The sequence below is a fragment of the Ursus arctos genome, unplaced genomic scaffold (genome assembly GCF_023065955.2).
Source record: "Ursus arctos isolate Adak ecotype North America unplaced genomic scaffold, UrsArc2.0 scaffold_4, whole genome shotgun sequence".
Taxonomy (NCBI): domain Eukaryota; kingdom Metazoa; phylum Chordata; class Mammalia; order Carnivora; family Ursidae; genus Ursus; species Ursus arctos.
This window is the reverse complement of record NW_026623056.1, coordinates 12,137,817-12,151,147: the sequence shown is the minus strand read 5'-3', so window position 1 is coordinate 12,151,147 and position 13,331 is coordinate 12,137,817. Positions and strand designations below refer to the sequence as shown.

Sequence of the window (13,331 nt, the reverse complement as noted above, 5' to 3'; positions counted from 1 at the left end):
ATATGAATTGTATTCCTTAATCTGTCTTTGTCCATAGAATAATACATGGTCATAAATAGTAATAACTCTCATTGAGTACTTACTATGCCGAGCACTCTGCTAAGCACTTTTCTACGTTACTTCGTTCAGGGCTGGGACTAAGGTGAGGTGAGGGATTCACTTGACTGAGGCACAAAATTTAAGAGGGAACCAAAACACAGTAATGAAGATAAATATTTTAATATAATATTTTAAAAATCCAAATTAATGTGAAATCAGTGGTAAACAAAATGTCAAAAGCTTAAAGCTGGGGTAAGTATTACTGATTTTCCTTTTGCCTCAGGCTGCGGTATGGCTTGGCATGGCACTATGACGGATCCTTTCTTTATTTAAAATTTTGACATTTTGCTTACGATGATTTCTTGAATTAGGTTTGATTTGTATAAACGTTCCATTAGCATATTATTTGTCTTGATTGCTGAGTTTTTTGAGGCACCCTTAAATTTTGTGCCCATGGCAAATGCTTGCCTTGCCTCATTCTAGTCCTGGGCCCTAAACGTCATTTCATGCTTCCAAGAACTCAGAGGTATTGGCCTTATTCCTCGGAGTGTAATTTATGGACCAGCAGCATTTGTCTCACCTGGAAGTTTGTTAGCAGCTCGGAGAAGCTAAGTAACTTGTCCATGGTGTTATGCATTTTGTGAAGTGGTGGAACAGGATTTCTTTGACCTTGGACCTCTACTCCTAGCCACCATGGTGTAAGTGTACTCTGAACGTCGGTTTTCCAGTCTTTAAAACATGGATGGCAATACCCCCGTTCCTCTAGCCTCATGAATTTGTGGGGTAAATGAGAGGGGATAAAAACAGAATTAGAGAACAGGAACATTCCCAGATAGTTCTTCAGGCTGAGCAGTTTTCAGGGCCCTGATTCCTGCTCTGGACAGGACAGCAGCTCCCAGCTTGGGGCTGTTTTCAGCTGGCCCCCCTCCCTGAGCAAACACCTGGAGCCGTCTTTCGTAACATAGCCCTTTGTGATTTTTGGAGACTGTCCCCCAGAAAATCTTCCCATCCAGGTGAATCAGTGCTGTTTCCTTCAGCTGGTCCTGATAGATATGCTTCCAGACTCTTTATTATGTATTTTATTCTCCTCTAGCCAAAATCTAGTTTGTCTTTTTTTGTTAACCCAACAATATTTATTGAGTATATACTATCTTCCAGGCACTGTGTTAGGTTTCCCTGAACTCGTTTCTCAGCCTGAATACCGTTGGCTGAATCTGCTGGTTATTTTTCCCTAGTTATGTTATATGCATAGCTAATTTGTAGACTTTTGGGGGGACAGAGGCTCATTTTTAACTGTATGTCCGCATAACCCTTCTGCTTTAGGTAACAAGCCCTATAAACAGTAGGCATTCATTAAATGTTCATTATGGATTCTGGAAGGACTTTACCTTTCTAATAATGTGATTTTAGGCTTTCCCTCTACTGCCCTGTATCTTCTGTGCTTCCTTTAAAAACTTTCTCCATGGAGATAGCAACAAGCCATTAACCGGTTTGGTACAAAGGTGATTGTAATACAAAACCATGATTGTCTCCTGGCCTTTTTTTCTTTTTCTCTTTGTTGTTGTTGTTGTTCTGGAATGAATTACATCCTCTCCTTATAAAGCTGAGTGCTTGTGGTCATACCCCAACCTTCGGTTATCTTTTGGCTGTTAGAAGAAACTTTGAGGGGAAGGAGGGCATAAGCTCCACATTTTTCGTAACTTTGTCTCTTGTGTCTTTGATGTCAGATGGGCTCCTTGAAGCCCGGAGGCAGAGTGATCCTGGCCACAGAGAACGATTACTGTAAGCTCTGTGATGCCTCCTTCAGTTCTCCGGCCGTGGCTCAGGCTCACTATCGAGGCAAGAATCACGCCAAGAGGCTGCGGCTGGCGGAAGCGCAGAGTCACTCATACTCGTAGGTATTGCCACCTTCTCCCAGGCCAAAGTGTTGTGTAAGACCGACTGTCTTTAGAGGGAAAGAGTTGAAAGGGACCCTTGTTTAGAAGCCTCACGCTTTTAAACATTTCTTTTCTTCAGAGAATCCTCAGAAGCCGGTCAGCGGCGGACCCGGAAAGAAGGGAATGAGTATAAGATGATGCCTCATAGGAGGAATACGTATACGGTACAGAATAATTCAGGTATCCCGCGGATTTCCATGTGCCTCGGCTGCATTCTGCGAGTGGTCTTCTTTATTTGTATTTCCTTTAACGGCAATAGACAGCCCTGAGAAGTTGGGGTTAGCGAATTGTTTTGTTCCGTTTGTCGAGTGGCTTTTCAAGCTGGTGTTTATTTCAGGTCTTATTTACTTATTTACTTTCGGTTTCGTATATTATTTACTTTGATTTTATTTTTTTTTTTTATTTTTATTTTTTTTAAAGATTTTATTTATTTATTCGACAGAGATAGAGACAGCCAGCGAGAGAGGGAACACAAGCAGGGGGAGTGGGAGAGGAAGAAGCAGGCTCATAGCAGAAGAGCCTGATGTGGGGCTCGATCCCAGATCGCTGGGATCACGCCCTGAGCCGAAGGCAGACGCTTAACCGCTGTGCCACCCAGGCGCCCCATACTTTGATTTTAAATTATAGTTTATGTTTTAAGGTCTTTGATCAGAGTCCCTTTATACTGCTTCTGGTGTTTGCCAGCCGAGAAATGTAAAATGCCTTATAAAAATGGGCTGCTTGGCTTAAAGGTGCACCATGTTAAATCTCCATTTGCTGGGGAAAATAAAAAAGATTGAGCAGTGGCTTTAAACTGGGGTAGTGAATCAGAATTACCGGGGGAGTTTTTACAAAATACACTTGCCTGAACCATGACTCAGAGATTTTCAGTCAGTAAATTCAGAGTGGAACCCAGATGGATGTGTGTTTTGAAAATGCTTGCTCAGTGATTCTGATATACACCTTCAATTTGGAGCTGCTGCGTTATAGGAATGTTTTCTGCATTTTCTGATTATCTCCAGTAGGGAGAGTTGGACTGAATAGTCCCTCATCCTCCCCCTATCACAGCCTCCAATTTACACATATACCAACAGAGGTAATTCATGTGAACAGTTAAGTCAAATGAAAAACAAAAAAGTTAATTGGAAAGGCAAGAGAAATATAGAAAAAAGGGACGTATAGAAAGCATAGTGTAATATGATTAATAAAAGTATAATCAGTGATTATGCTAAGTGTAAATTTACTGAAGTCCCAGTTAAAAGACAAAGATTATAAGATTGGATTTAAAAATTCAGCTGAGGGACGCCTGGGTGGCTCAGGTGGTTAAGCATCTGCCTTCGGCTCAGGTCATGATCTCAGCATTCTGGGATCGAGTCCTGCATGGGGCTCTTTACTCAGTGGGGAGCCTGCTTCTCACTCTCCCTCTGCTGCTCCCCCTGCTTGTGCTCTCTCTCTGACAAATAAATAAATAAAATCTTAAAAAAAAGGTTAAGCTGAGATGTAATGAGCACTGGGTGTTACGTAAGACTGATGAGTCACTGAACTCTACCTCTGAAACTAATAATACTCTATATGTTAATTGAATTTAAATTAAAAAAATTTTAAAAAGAAAAAAAATAAAAAATTCAGCTGAAATGAAGGGAGCTGAGCTAGCTGTGTTAATATTAAATAAAATAAACTTTAGGACAGAGGGCAGTTTAGACTACATTTTCTGGCCAGAGGTCAGTAACAAAAAATATATTTAAAAAAACCCTACAAAATTTCCATTTGTTTGGAAATTTTAAAACACTTCTAAATAACTCCTGGATCAAAGAAGAAATTGTACTGGAAATTAAAAATTCTTTTTTTAAAAGATTTTGTTTATTTATTTGACAGTGAGAGAGAGAGAACACTCGTGCATGAGTGAGGGGAGGGGCAGAGGGAGAAGCAGACTCCCTGCTGAGGAGGAAGCCCGATGGGGGACTTGATCTCAGGACCCTGGGATCATGACCTGAGCCGAAGGCAGACACTTAACCGACTGAGCCACCCAGGTGCCCGGAAATTTAAAATTCTTAAAATCAAACAGTAATAAAAATATTATTAAACTTTATAGGATACAGTGAAAGTAATATTTTGAGAAAAGTCTTAAATATTTATTATAGTAGAAAAAAAGCAGAAAATGAATAAGCAATGGTCCAACTTAAGAATTCAATTATATAACTGGGTATTTACTGAAGGAAAACAAAAGCACTGTTTGAAAAGATATATGAATTCCTGTGTTCATTGCAGTGTTATTTACAATAACAAAGATATGGAAGCAACCCAGGTATCCCTTGATAGATGAATGAGTAAAGATGTGGTGTGTATACACACACACACACACACACACACACACACACACACACTGGAATATTACTTAGTCATAAAAATGAATGAGATCTTGCTATTTGCAACAACATGGATGGACCTAGAGGGTATTATGCTAAGTAAAAACAGAGAACAAATGGTTGCAAGGGAGAAGGGGGTGGCTTGGGCAAGATACAGGCTTCCAGTTATGGAGTGAATAAGACATAGGGATGAAAGGTACAGCATAGGGAATATAGTCAGTGGTACTGTAATAGTTGTATGGTGACAGATGGGCTACACTGTGGTGAGCATAGCATAATGTATAGAGTTGTGGAATCACTATTTGCACATCTGAAACTAACCTAACAGTGTGTGTTAGCTATACTTCAATAAAAACAAACAAACAAAACCCCCCAAACCTCAAATACATTAGTTGTAATTTGGTTTACCTATGAATATGTTACACTGAGTATTTTGAATGCTCAAGGAGAATTTATTTAGGTAATTATAGATTAGCTTTTTTTTTTTTTTTAATGCAACAGGTCAGTAAATTCAGTTTAACATTGTTAAAAAAAAGAAGTCAGTTATCTAAAAAGAAAAGAAAATTACCGATAATTCTACCAACATTTTTGTATATGTCATTCCCATCTTTCTGTATATTACTTCTTTGAAATAGAAATGTGATTATATTTTGTGATATTCTTGTTTCACTTAATAGCATATTATAATCACATTTTCATGTAATCAAAGAAAATCCAGAGTTTCCATTACTTACAGGGACTGCATGGTTTTCGGTTGCATTCATTACCATAATTTTTCAAATCATCTATCTGATCTCTCCTTTTCCCACATCCTCCCATTAAAACTTGTGTGCACACTGATGAAATAATGTCCTTGTTGATAAATCTCCATGCAAAAGTTCTCAGTGTTTTCTTAGGATAATTCTTAGAAGTAGAATTTTTGGATTAAAGAGTTAGCATAATTATGAAACTTTTCTTATCATGTCGGGAAGTTAAACAATTCTTAAAATATTATTTACTTTTGAGAGGCATTGTCATTTGGAGCCTGGGCTTGGCTCTACAGTAACTTTTCTGACACTAGCTGGAAGAATCATTTTTGCTTCTTAGATGGAACGAGTATAAAATTGTAATTTAAAAAGAATCTATTAATTTTGCACTCATTGAAAGCTGAGAGTCAGTGAATTTTATAATTTGAGCTTACCATGACAAATTACGGTGATCATCGATGAGACTGTCGTCATTTGTTTAGTGACTGTTTTGAAGTGGAGACAGCATTTTTATCTCTTGCTTTAGCAGGTCCTTACTTCAATCCCCGCTCTCGGCAGAGAATTCCACGTGACCTGGCCATGTGTGTTACCCCAAGCGGTCAGTTTTACTGCTCCATGTGTAATGTGGGGGCAGGCGAAGAGATGGAGTTCCGGCAGCATTTAGAGAGCAAGCAGCATAAAAGCAAGGTGTCTGAACAGCGGTACAGAAGTGAGATGGAGAACCTGGGATATGTATAGTGGTCGTTGTATTCGGATATAGCAGCTTCTCCTGCCTCTTGTTTGCCTTCTGTCCGCGTGCCCTGCTTTCGTGGTCCTTCTGACCTGAGTACATTCCTCTGCTTAATGTTAATACGTGTAACCTGCAGTGGTACCATGAGATGTCAAGACCGGGGAAAGAAACTAATGTGCTTCTTAGGTCATGATGCGTTTTCAGGTCAGTTGTGTTGAGCTACTTAGAGCATGTGACCTACCTACCCCACGAGAAATACCTTTTTATCTTGACCAAATTCTGGTCAACCAGTAGCCTGATCACTTAGAGCTTTAACTATTTAAAAAGTTCACTTTCTTTTGCAGTTTTAGTTTTATGTACTGTTAAGTAAAGAATGTCATTGAGTTCTTACTTCAGATAATTATGGTAAAAACAGGTAAGCAGAGATTTTGGTTTCCCAGGGTTTCTTTGGAACCACCTCAACACAATGCCTTGCCAGTAGGATATACGATTACAAACTGCATTAAGGTCTTACCCAGGACATGTTTTCCCCTTGTCTTCCCCTTACTGATTGAAATGCAGATTTTCTTGGATTCATACACTTTCAGTGTGCTTGTAGACTTCCAAACGGTGAAATTTCATTTCCACTTGTGGATTTCACGCATTTAAATGCCGCCTTCTTCCTTCCTCCCCGCTTCCTCCCCCCTCCCCCCATTGAATTAGCTTGTTTAATAAGCTCATTTTTATGCCCCAGCTATGTTGTGGGCTTTCCAAGCCCCCCCCCCCCCCCCGCCCCTGTTCCAATATCCAATGCATTTAAGATAGATATGCTATTTTTTTAAAAAATATTTTTCAGATGGTTTCGGGAAATGTAAAGATGTGTTTGATTTTTCAATTTAGAGTTATTCATTGATAATAATGTACTTATATGATGGTCTCGATAGTAAGTTCAGATCTCTTGATATTTTTTTTGGCAGACTTTTTTGGTAAACTGATCCTTTTTTATCATGTTTACTTACATTCTTTCCTGTCTTGCCAGTTGGTTGGCTGCCCTGAAAAATACTACTACCTTACTGTTTCATAGATAGAGAGGAGTTAAAAAAAAAAAGTTAACCAAATTTTAGTATCATCCTTTCCAGTAGTTAAATACATGAACTTTGGTTTCCTTCTTTATAATTCAGCTTCTTTAAAGGTCATAGAAATACATTATGGATTACTTTGGTATCTGATAATGGTGACAGTATTATTATTATTATTATTATTACTATTATTATTATTTGGTTTTTAAAATAAGAAGCTCTAGTGTATGGCTAGATAAACTAATGGAGTACCCTATGAACTTTAATTAGTTGTATTTTATCTACTTACTATATTTACATGGATAAGACTGGTGCTCATCCATACTTGTTTTGAAAGGCCACATTCACCAGGGAGTTTAGAATGAGCAGTATCTTTGCACTATGGTCAATTCACATTTGATTGCTTTTATTACGAATTAAAAATAAAACTCCTATTTTTCCTTGAGAATTCTATAGGCAAAGAGATGGGGAGAAGGAAATTATAACCATCATTCCTTTCCTTTAATCCTAATGAGCAGTTTTTGAGCAATCTAGATCCATATTTAAAATTCAGTTTTGGGATAACCACTGGTACAGTACCAAGTTGCTCTTCTGTTGAAGAGGTGATTTTTTGAAAAATAGAATTGTTTAGTACATTTTTTTTTTTCCTCCCAGAAACAGGAGAATGAAATAACATTATTGAGATTCTATCTAGACCTGTGACTCTGAGTATACTAATCCTTTTATACAATTGATTAGGGCAACTTAGAGCTTATTTTAATGGTCAGTACGTAACTCATCTTGCTGCTAAGTATAATTTTTGAGTAGATTTTAATATTACAGTGCTGGCCACTTGGTTCTATAATTATTTAAAAATCTTATTTTTCCCCCTTGCTCTGTATGTCTGTGTGTGTGTGTATGTATGTATATGTACATACATACACACATACATATATATTTATGTGATACCGTAGAGAAGATTTCATTGGATCCTTATTTCAGGTAATAGTAAGAGATTGTGGATAAGAATTTACAGTTTGTAAAAGTGGCATTTATCCACTTTCAGTTTTTCCTTTGCGAGTAAAATTGAGGGATTTCCCGCACTCTCCCCACTTAACAATTTCGTTACATATATACAAAAAGCAGTGGACTTAAAGGCCTTGATGTTTTTCCTGGCCTTGCATATTCAGGTTTCCAGTCTCCCAGTGCCCTTAATGGATGTTATGAATGCATAAACGCATTTTCTTTAAAGAAAAAAGTTAGATTTATAGTGTTATTTCTTACTTGCTGTATTTCTTTGCACTAAAAAAGAGCTATGTGTTTGTTTATATGACACTTTAGATAACCATATTGCCTACAATTACTCGGTTTGCTCCTTAATTTCCAAACTGTAGGAAGTTGAGAACTTCCAAACGGTAGGAAGCTGATAACTTCCATGATCATTTATAGGGATTACATACACATCAGAAAAAAAAATTGCAAATCTCTATGACAGTGGGTTGTTTTGGGCTTGTTACCTTGCAATATTCTCCTGTGTTCCATAGGTGAAACAAAGGTGACAGAAGTTGTCAGAAAGGAAATACCTAAATAAATATATCTCTGCATGGTACAGTTTCTCATCTTCATGCATTCCTATTAGACAGTGTTTTTTCCCTGTCGAAGGAGGACATTGTTACTACCACAGTCAGTGATACGTGATCTCCGTTGGTTTCCTTTTGTGAAGTCCAGTCCTGCTTTGTAATGTGCTCTAGAATCCGCACCCCGGGCTGCCCAAGGGTCATGTTAGTATCTTTTTATATGCTGTGTACAAGGATGGACAGAGGCCTAAACAACAGAAGACCTTTAGCCAAGTCAATAGATTTCAGTAATCGTCCGCAAGAAGAAATCATAGCATCAAAGTCTCTTTTCTCTGTGAATATCTTTGGTAAGTTGTCAAAGTCAATGTTAGAAGATAACACTTAGAAACTCTTCTTAAGATATCGAGGGCAAGAAGTTGTAAAGAAAAATTCCGTGTTCCAATTAAAAGATTGGACTGCTTATTGCCTTTGAAGTGTTTTTTTCAAAAAGTTAAGCTGCAAAATGGAGTGGGCCATGTAACTGCTTTTGACTCCACACTGAACAGAAAATACTTTGTTGGTCTCGTCTTTGTATCATGTACTGCAACTTGTAAATATGTGCACGTTTTTATTAATTTGTCTGCTTGTCTCTTATTGCACTGAATTCTGCAAGATGAATAATGTTTTATACCATTCATATAGAAAAAGTTCCCTCTCCAGCTCTTCCTCATTGTTTCCCCTTCTAATGAGTTGGTTAACTTAGAAAACCATTTAGGATTTTTTGAAACTCTGAGATTGAAGAATCATGGCTGTCTGAGACCATCCTTATGTTCCTCTGACTTACACAGCTGAAGGGAAGCATGAGATCTTCCTTCCACCTTTTTTACAGAACTGATATGCTTGCTTATAGCTACCTGTCTACACTTTCAATGAGGGGAATGGGATAAATATATATTTCATGTTTATATATAAACATATATATATATATTTGCTTAAATCTTCCTCTGTAGATAGATTCTAAGAATTAGCAGTGGGATTTATGATTCCTTGACTTCTGAGTTGGCTGGGACCATGAGCAACAACAGTTTGAGGACTGTCCAGTGACCTGTGTAAAATGAGTCTTGCTTGTGTCAGGGGAGGCATGTAATTGTTGGGCCTGGTATCCTCTACAGAGAGGCCTAGCGATAGTGTATTTGGAATCTGTTTTGTTTCCTTAATATTGGAATGTAGGCTGAAAGTGCTCTCTAAAGAACTTGGTGAGGCATATATAAGAGAATAGAACTTCTTTAGAAATAGAAGTATTTTGTCAATATAGGCAAAAGTTTAATGCAGGCTTTTGAACAAATGCTTAAAAACGATTTCACCTTACCAACTATTTTTTTTTTTTACCAGCCAAATTATTGTTCAGGAGTTTCGTACATAATAATGTTTTGTTGTTGCTTCCCCCGCCCCCCCCCCCCCACCCTTGGCTTTAGACCTCTATCATCATGAGCTGTAACTAGCAGTCTAGCCGAATGGACAAATAGCTGTGTAAATAGCTTCTCATATGATGTTTCTACTGAAGCTGTTTGACTTTTTCTTCCCATTATGAATGGGAGGGTCATTTGTAAACTCCCTTTCTGGGTAGCTACCAAAAAAAATACTGGCTTATGGTCCCACGTGACCCTGTCTCCATTAAGCCCAGAATATGAGTGCCTTTAGCAAGTTTTAGCATTCACAGAGAGAAGAGATGATAGAATCATTGCCATTAATTACAATTCATAAAACAGAAGCTTGGAATAGCAAAGGTCTGTGTAAATTCTGCATTCTGCATTTTTTTTTGGCTTAATGCGATTTCAATTTGATACTGAGTAAAACTGTTAACATTATTGATCAGGAACCATACTCCCTGAAAATAAATCCAGTTGTCCCAGGCCAACAATAGTCATAGATTATTTTTCACCTTGATCTGTGTTGCATTTCTATTTAGTGAATAGTAGTGTGGTGGATTGGGAAGGGCTTGATATTTGGAAAAACTTTATTGCAGTGGTCTTTTCAAAACTTGTCTATTCTGTAGAGAGGAGAGAATAATTTATTTGCAAATGAGGTTTGTGAAGAAGAGACTGTCTTGTCCACAATACTTACTAATTGTGTTAGTTCATCCCTGTGTTAAAGAAAGGATCTTCAGAAATTGGGTTTGAGGCCTTAGTCGAAAATTCCGACTTCAGTTAATTTACAATTCTAAATTGCCGGAGTCTTTAAAACACACTGCTAAATTAATTTTATTGGAGAAATGGTAACATTTTTTTCAAATTTTGTTATGAAAAATTTTAAACATACATTGGAGTCAAAAATTTTTTTACAATGTATCCACCAGTAAATTCTACCGTCAACACTTTACTAGGCTTGTGTTATCGCATATCTGTCTTGTCCCTCTATCCATCCATCCATGGAGTTTTAAAAAATACATATTTCAGTATAAATTTCAGACAATACAATTCCCTTAAACACTTCAGCATAGGTGTCATTAACTAGAATTTATTATTTGTTTAAATAGTACCATCTTTTAAAAAGTGGTGTATGAAGTTGATAAGTGGAACCAAATAACATACATTGTTTTCTCTTGTGGACTTTAGCCTTCTCGTTTCTGTTTTTATATGTGCTTAGCGTGAAGGAAGACCATTCCTTTCCAACTTCAAGTTTTCTGGTGTTCATCGTTTTAAATGCTTAGTTGTCACACCTTTTAAAGTTCCATAAGAATTTTTTTCTTACTCCCTCTTCTGTGATGTATTTTTGCTGAACTATGCAGCTTCTTTAAAATAACTGTAAATTATGGATTGGGGTTTATTAAATCAGCTTATACCTCACTTCATTCTATTGCTGCTTTTCTCCATGAAACCACGTCTCTGACATTACTTTCACCTGCTCTACCAGAACGTAGAGAGGTGGAAAGAGTCAAACCCATAGATGATTAGCTGTGTTAACTCGAGAAGAACAGATTTCGTAGTTTGGAAAGTTGAAACCATTAACTTATCTAAAGCCTTTGACTTGCCTGAGGTTGTCATTGCCCATGCTTCCTCTAGCCATAATTAGCAGGATCAAAAATGACTGTACTGTACAATGAGTTGTTGAAATTGTGAGCCTTAGTAACCATCTTTAGCTTTACTCTAGTACTGTTTAGAAAAAACATTTTTTTTTGACATATGCCTTTATTTTTATGCCAATTTTTTGCGGACAAAATCTGAAGAATTTAAGTGACTTGCTCCAGGTCATGAAGATTCAATGGATAAGTCAGAATTGAAACCTCACTCTTCCTGATTCATATTCTTGTGCTTGTGTGATAAGCATCATGGCTTCCAAGATAACTGAACATTCCTTTGGGGACCGAAAGTATGTATTTTTTACTAATTAGGACTTTCGTTTTTAGGCATTTCACGATTCTTTGGACTTAAAGATTTTTTTTCATGGTCCTGTTCCTCGTTAAGCCAATGTAATTGCTAAAAAACCTCACTTCACTGTTGAATACCAACTAATAATGCAGGTTTTATCAGATTTCTTTTTGCATTTAAAAAATCTTCATAATTACTCATAACTTTTTCTATGTAAGTGCTTAAGGGACCCCCTCACTAGTGAAAATAAATGTTCTATATCACTGATTCAATGTATATTCTCTACATGATATATTTTTTTAAGCAGAAGTAACCCCATGTGTCAGGATGAGTGATATCCTAGGGCCAAGCACATATGAAGTTTATTTCTACTCTGCAAATCCGGCATTTACGGGAACAAGACTCTTTTAGAGTGGCTGGTCATTGTTTTGCCTTCCTTTGGTCCTTGAGCACCTTTCTGTGGTTTTGTAAATCCGTGTGTCATTTTGTAAGAATTTCATGTTGATTCTGTGTTAATTGGTGTTCCCCTTGTGGTATCCTCAGCTGACTGTAATAATTTGGTTTGGGTATGGTGTGTCTGCTTTGAAATGCCTTACTAGAGCATGTCAGAGTCTGCTCTCGAGCATTCCATGTATCTGCTAGGGCAGTGCGCTGCCTGTCTTGGATGTATGCTCTAGATCTAGAAGCAAAACTGATTTTGCTTCCACTGTTAAGCTTGCATTTTAGTGTAGTTATTGTTTTAAATTAGAGAATAAAATCATAAAAAAAAAAAAACAACCAAGGGAGACTTTAGAACCCTTCATTTAATGGCATGGCAAACTTTTAAAACCGCTTTTGCTGTTTCACTAGAAAAAAATCTAGTAAAGGATATAGCTAAAACCCGCCAGCCAGAAATGTATGAGATTGGAGTTGTTTCCTAAACATTTTTTCCAAATGTCATACAGGGGTTTAACATCTGTGTAAGCCGTTGGGGCTAAGGGCCAGTCACCAGTTTGGAAATCTGTTTGCGTTCTGGGGCTATAAAATGGCAAAAGTGTCATGGGATTAAAACCAATCAACTGTGAATTGTGAAATTGAAATTGCTTTTTTGGTTTTATTTTCTTCAGCATATTGAAAATAGAAATCCAAAAGTTATTTAAAATTTACACTGCTTATGTTGATGGCTCATTTTGGCTGTGTATCCTCACTTATGTACTGATTTCTGATAAAAGCTTGACATTATTATAACAGGTATTTTGTGTTCAATTTAATAAAACAGTTTCTGAGTCTTGTCTGCACATTGTTTGGTTCTGAGTTGGAGATCACGGGAAAAAGATACACCATCCGCACTGATGTGTTATTTTCAGTGCTGATGGTCAATGGCTGTAGGCTCACCGTTCATCAGTCTGCACATGATCCGCCATGGACTTCTCGAACTTGTGTAGAGTATTGTCAGCTCTTGGGCTCGCGGTAGACTTGACCCAACCGCTCACACTTCTTCCTTACATCACTGGAGTTAGCCCGAGACTGGAGCAAGTTCTCAATTTTATCGAGATGTTTTAAAATTTATCTTCCCTTCAAATTCTTTGGGCTT

The 13,331-nt window shown here is 37.4% G+C and overlaps 1 protein-coding gene across 4 annotated transcripts in view; it reads left to right on the top strand.

Moving 5' to 3' along the window:
- ZMAT3 (zinc finger matrin-type 3) overlaps positions 1 to 13,034 on the top strand; it is a 32,632-nt gene extending 19,598 nt beyond the window's left edge. For 3 of the 4 annotated variants that reach the window (XM_026498367.4, XM_048215122.2, XM_057306665.1), the window contains exons 4-6: positions 1,767 to 1,933; positions 2,056 to 2,156; positions 5,594 to 13,034. In XM_026498367.4, coding sequence (XP_026354152.2) covers positions 1,767 to 1,933; positions 2,056 to 2,156; positions 5,594 to 5,805 — 480 coding nt within the window. In that variant the 3' untranslated portion in view covers positions 5,806 to 13,034. The remainder of the gene's footprint in view (positions 1 to 1,766; positions 1,934 to 2,055; positions 2,157 to 5,593) is intronic. The other variant, XM_026498386.4, reaches the window with a different exon arrangement.
- Positions 13,035 to 13,331: the final 297 nt, after the last annotated feature.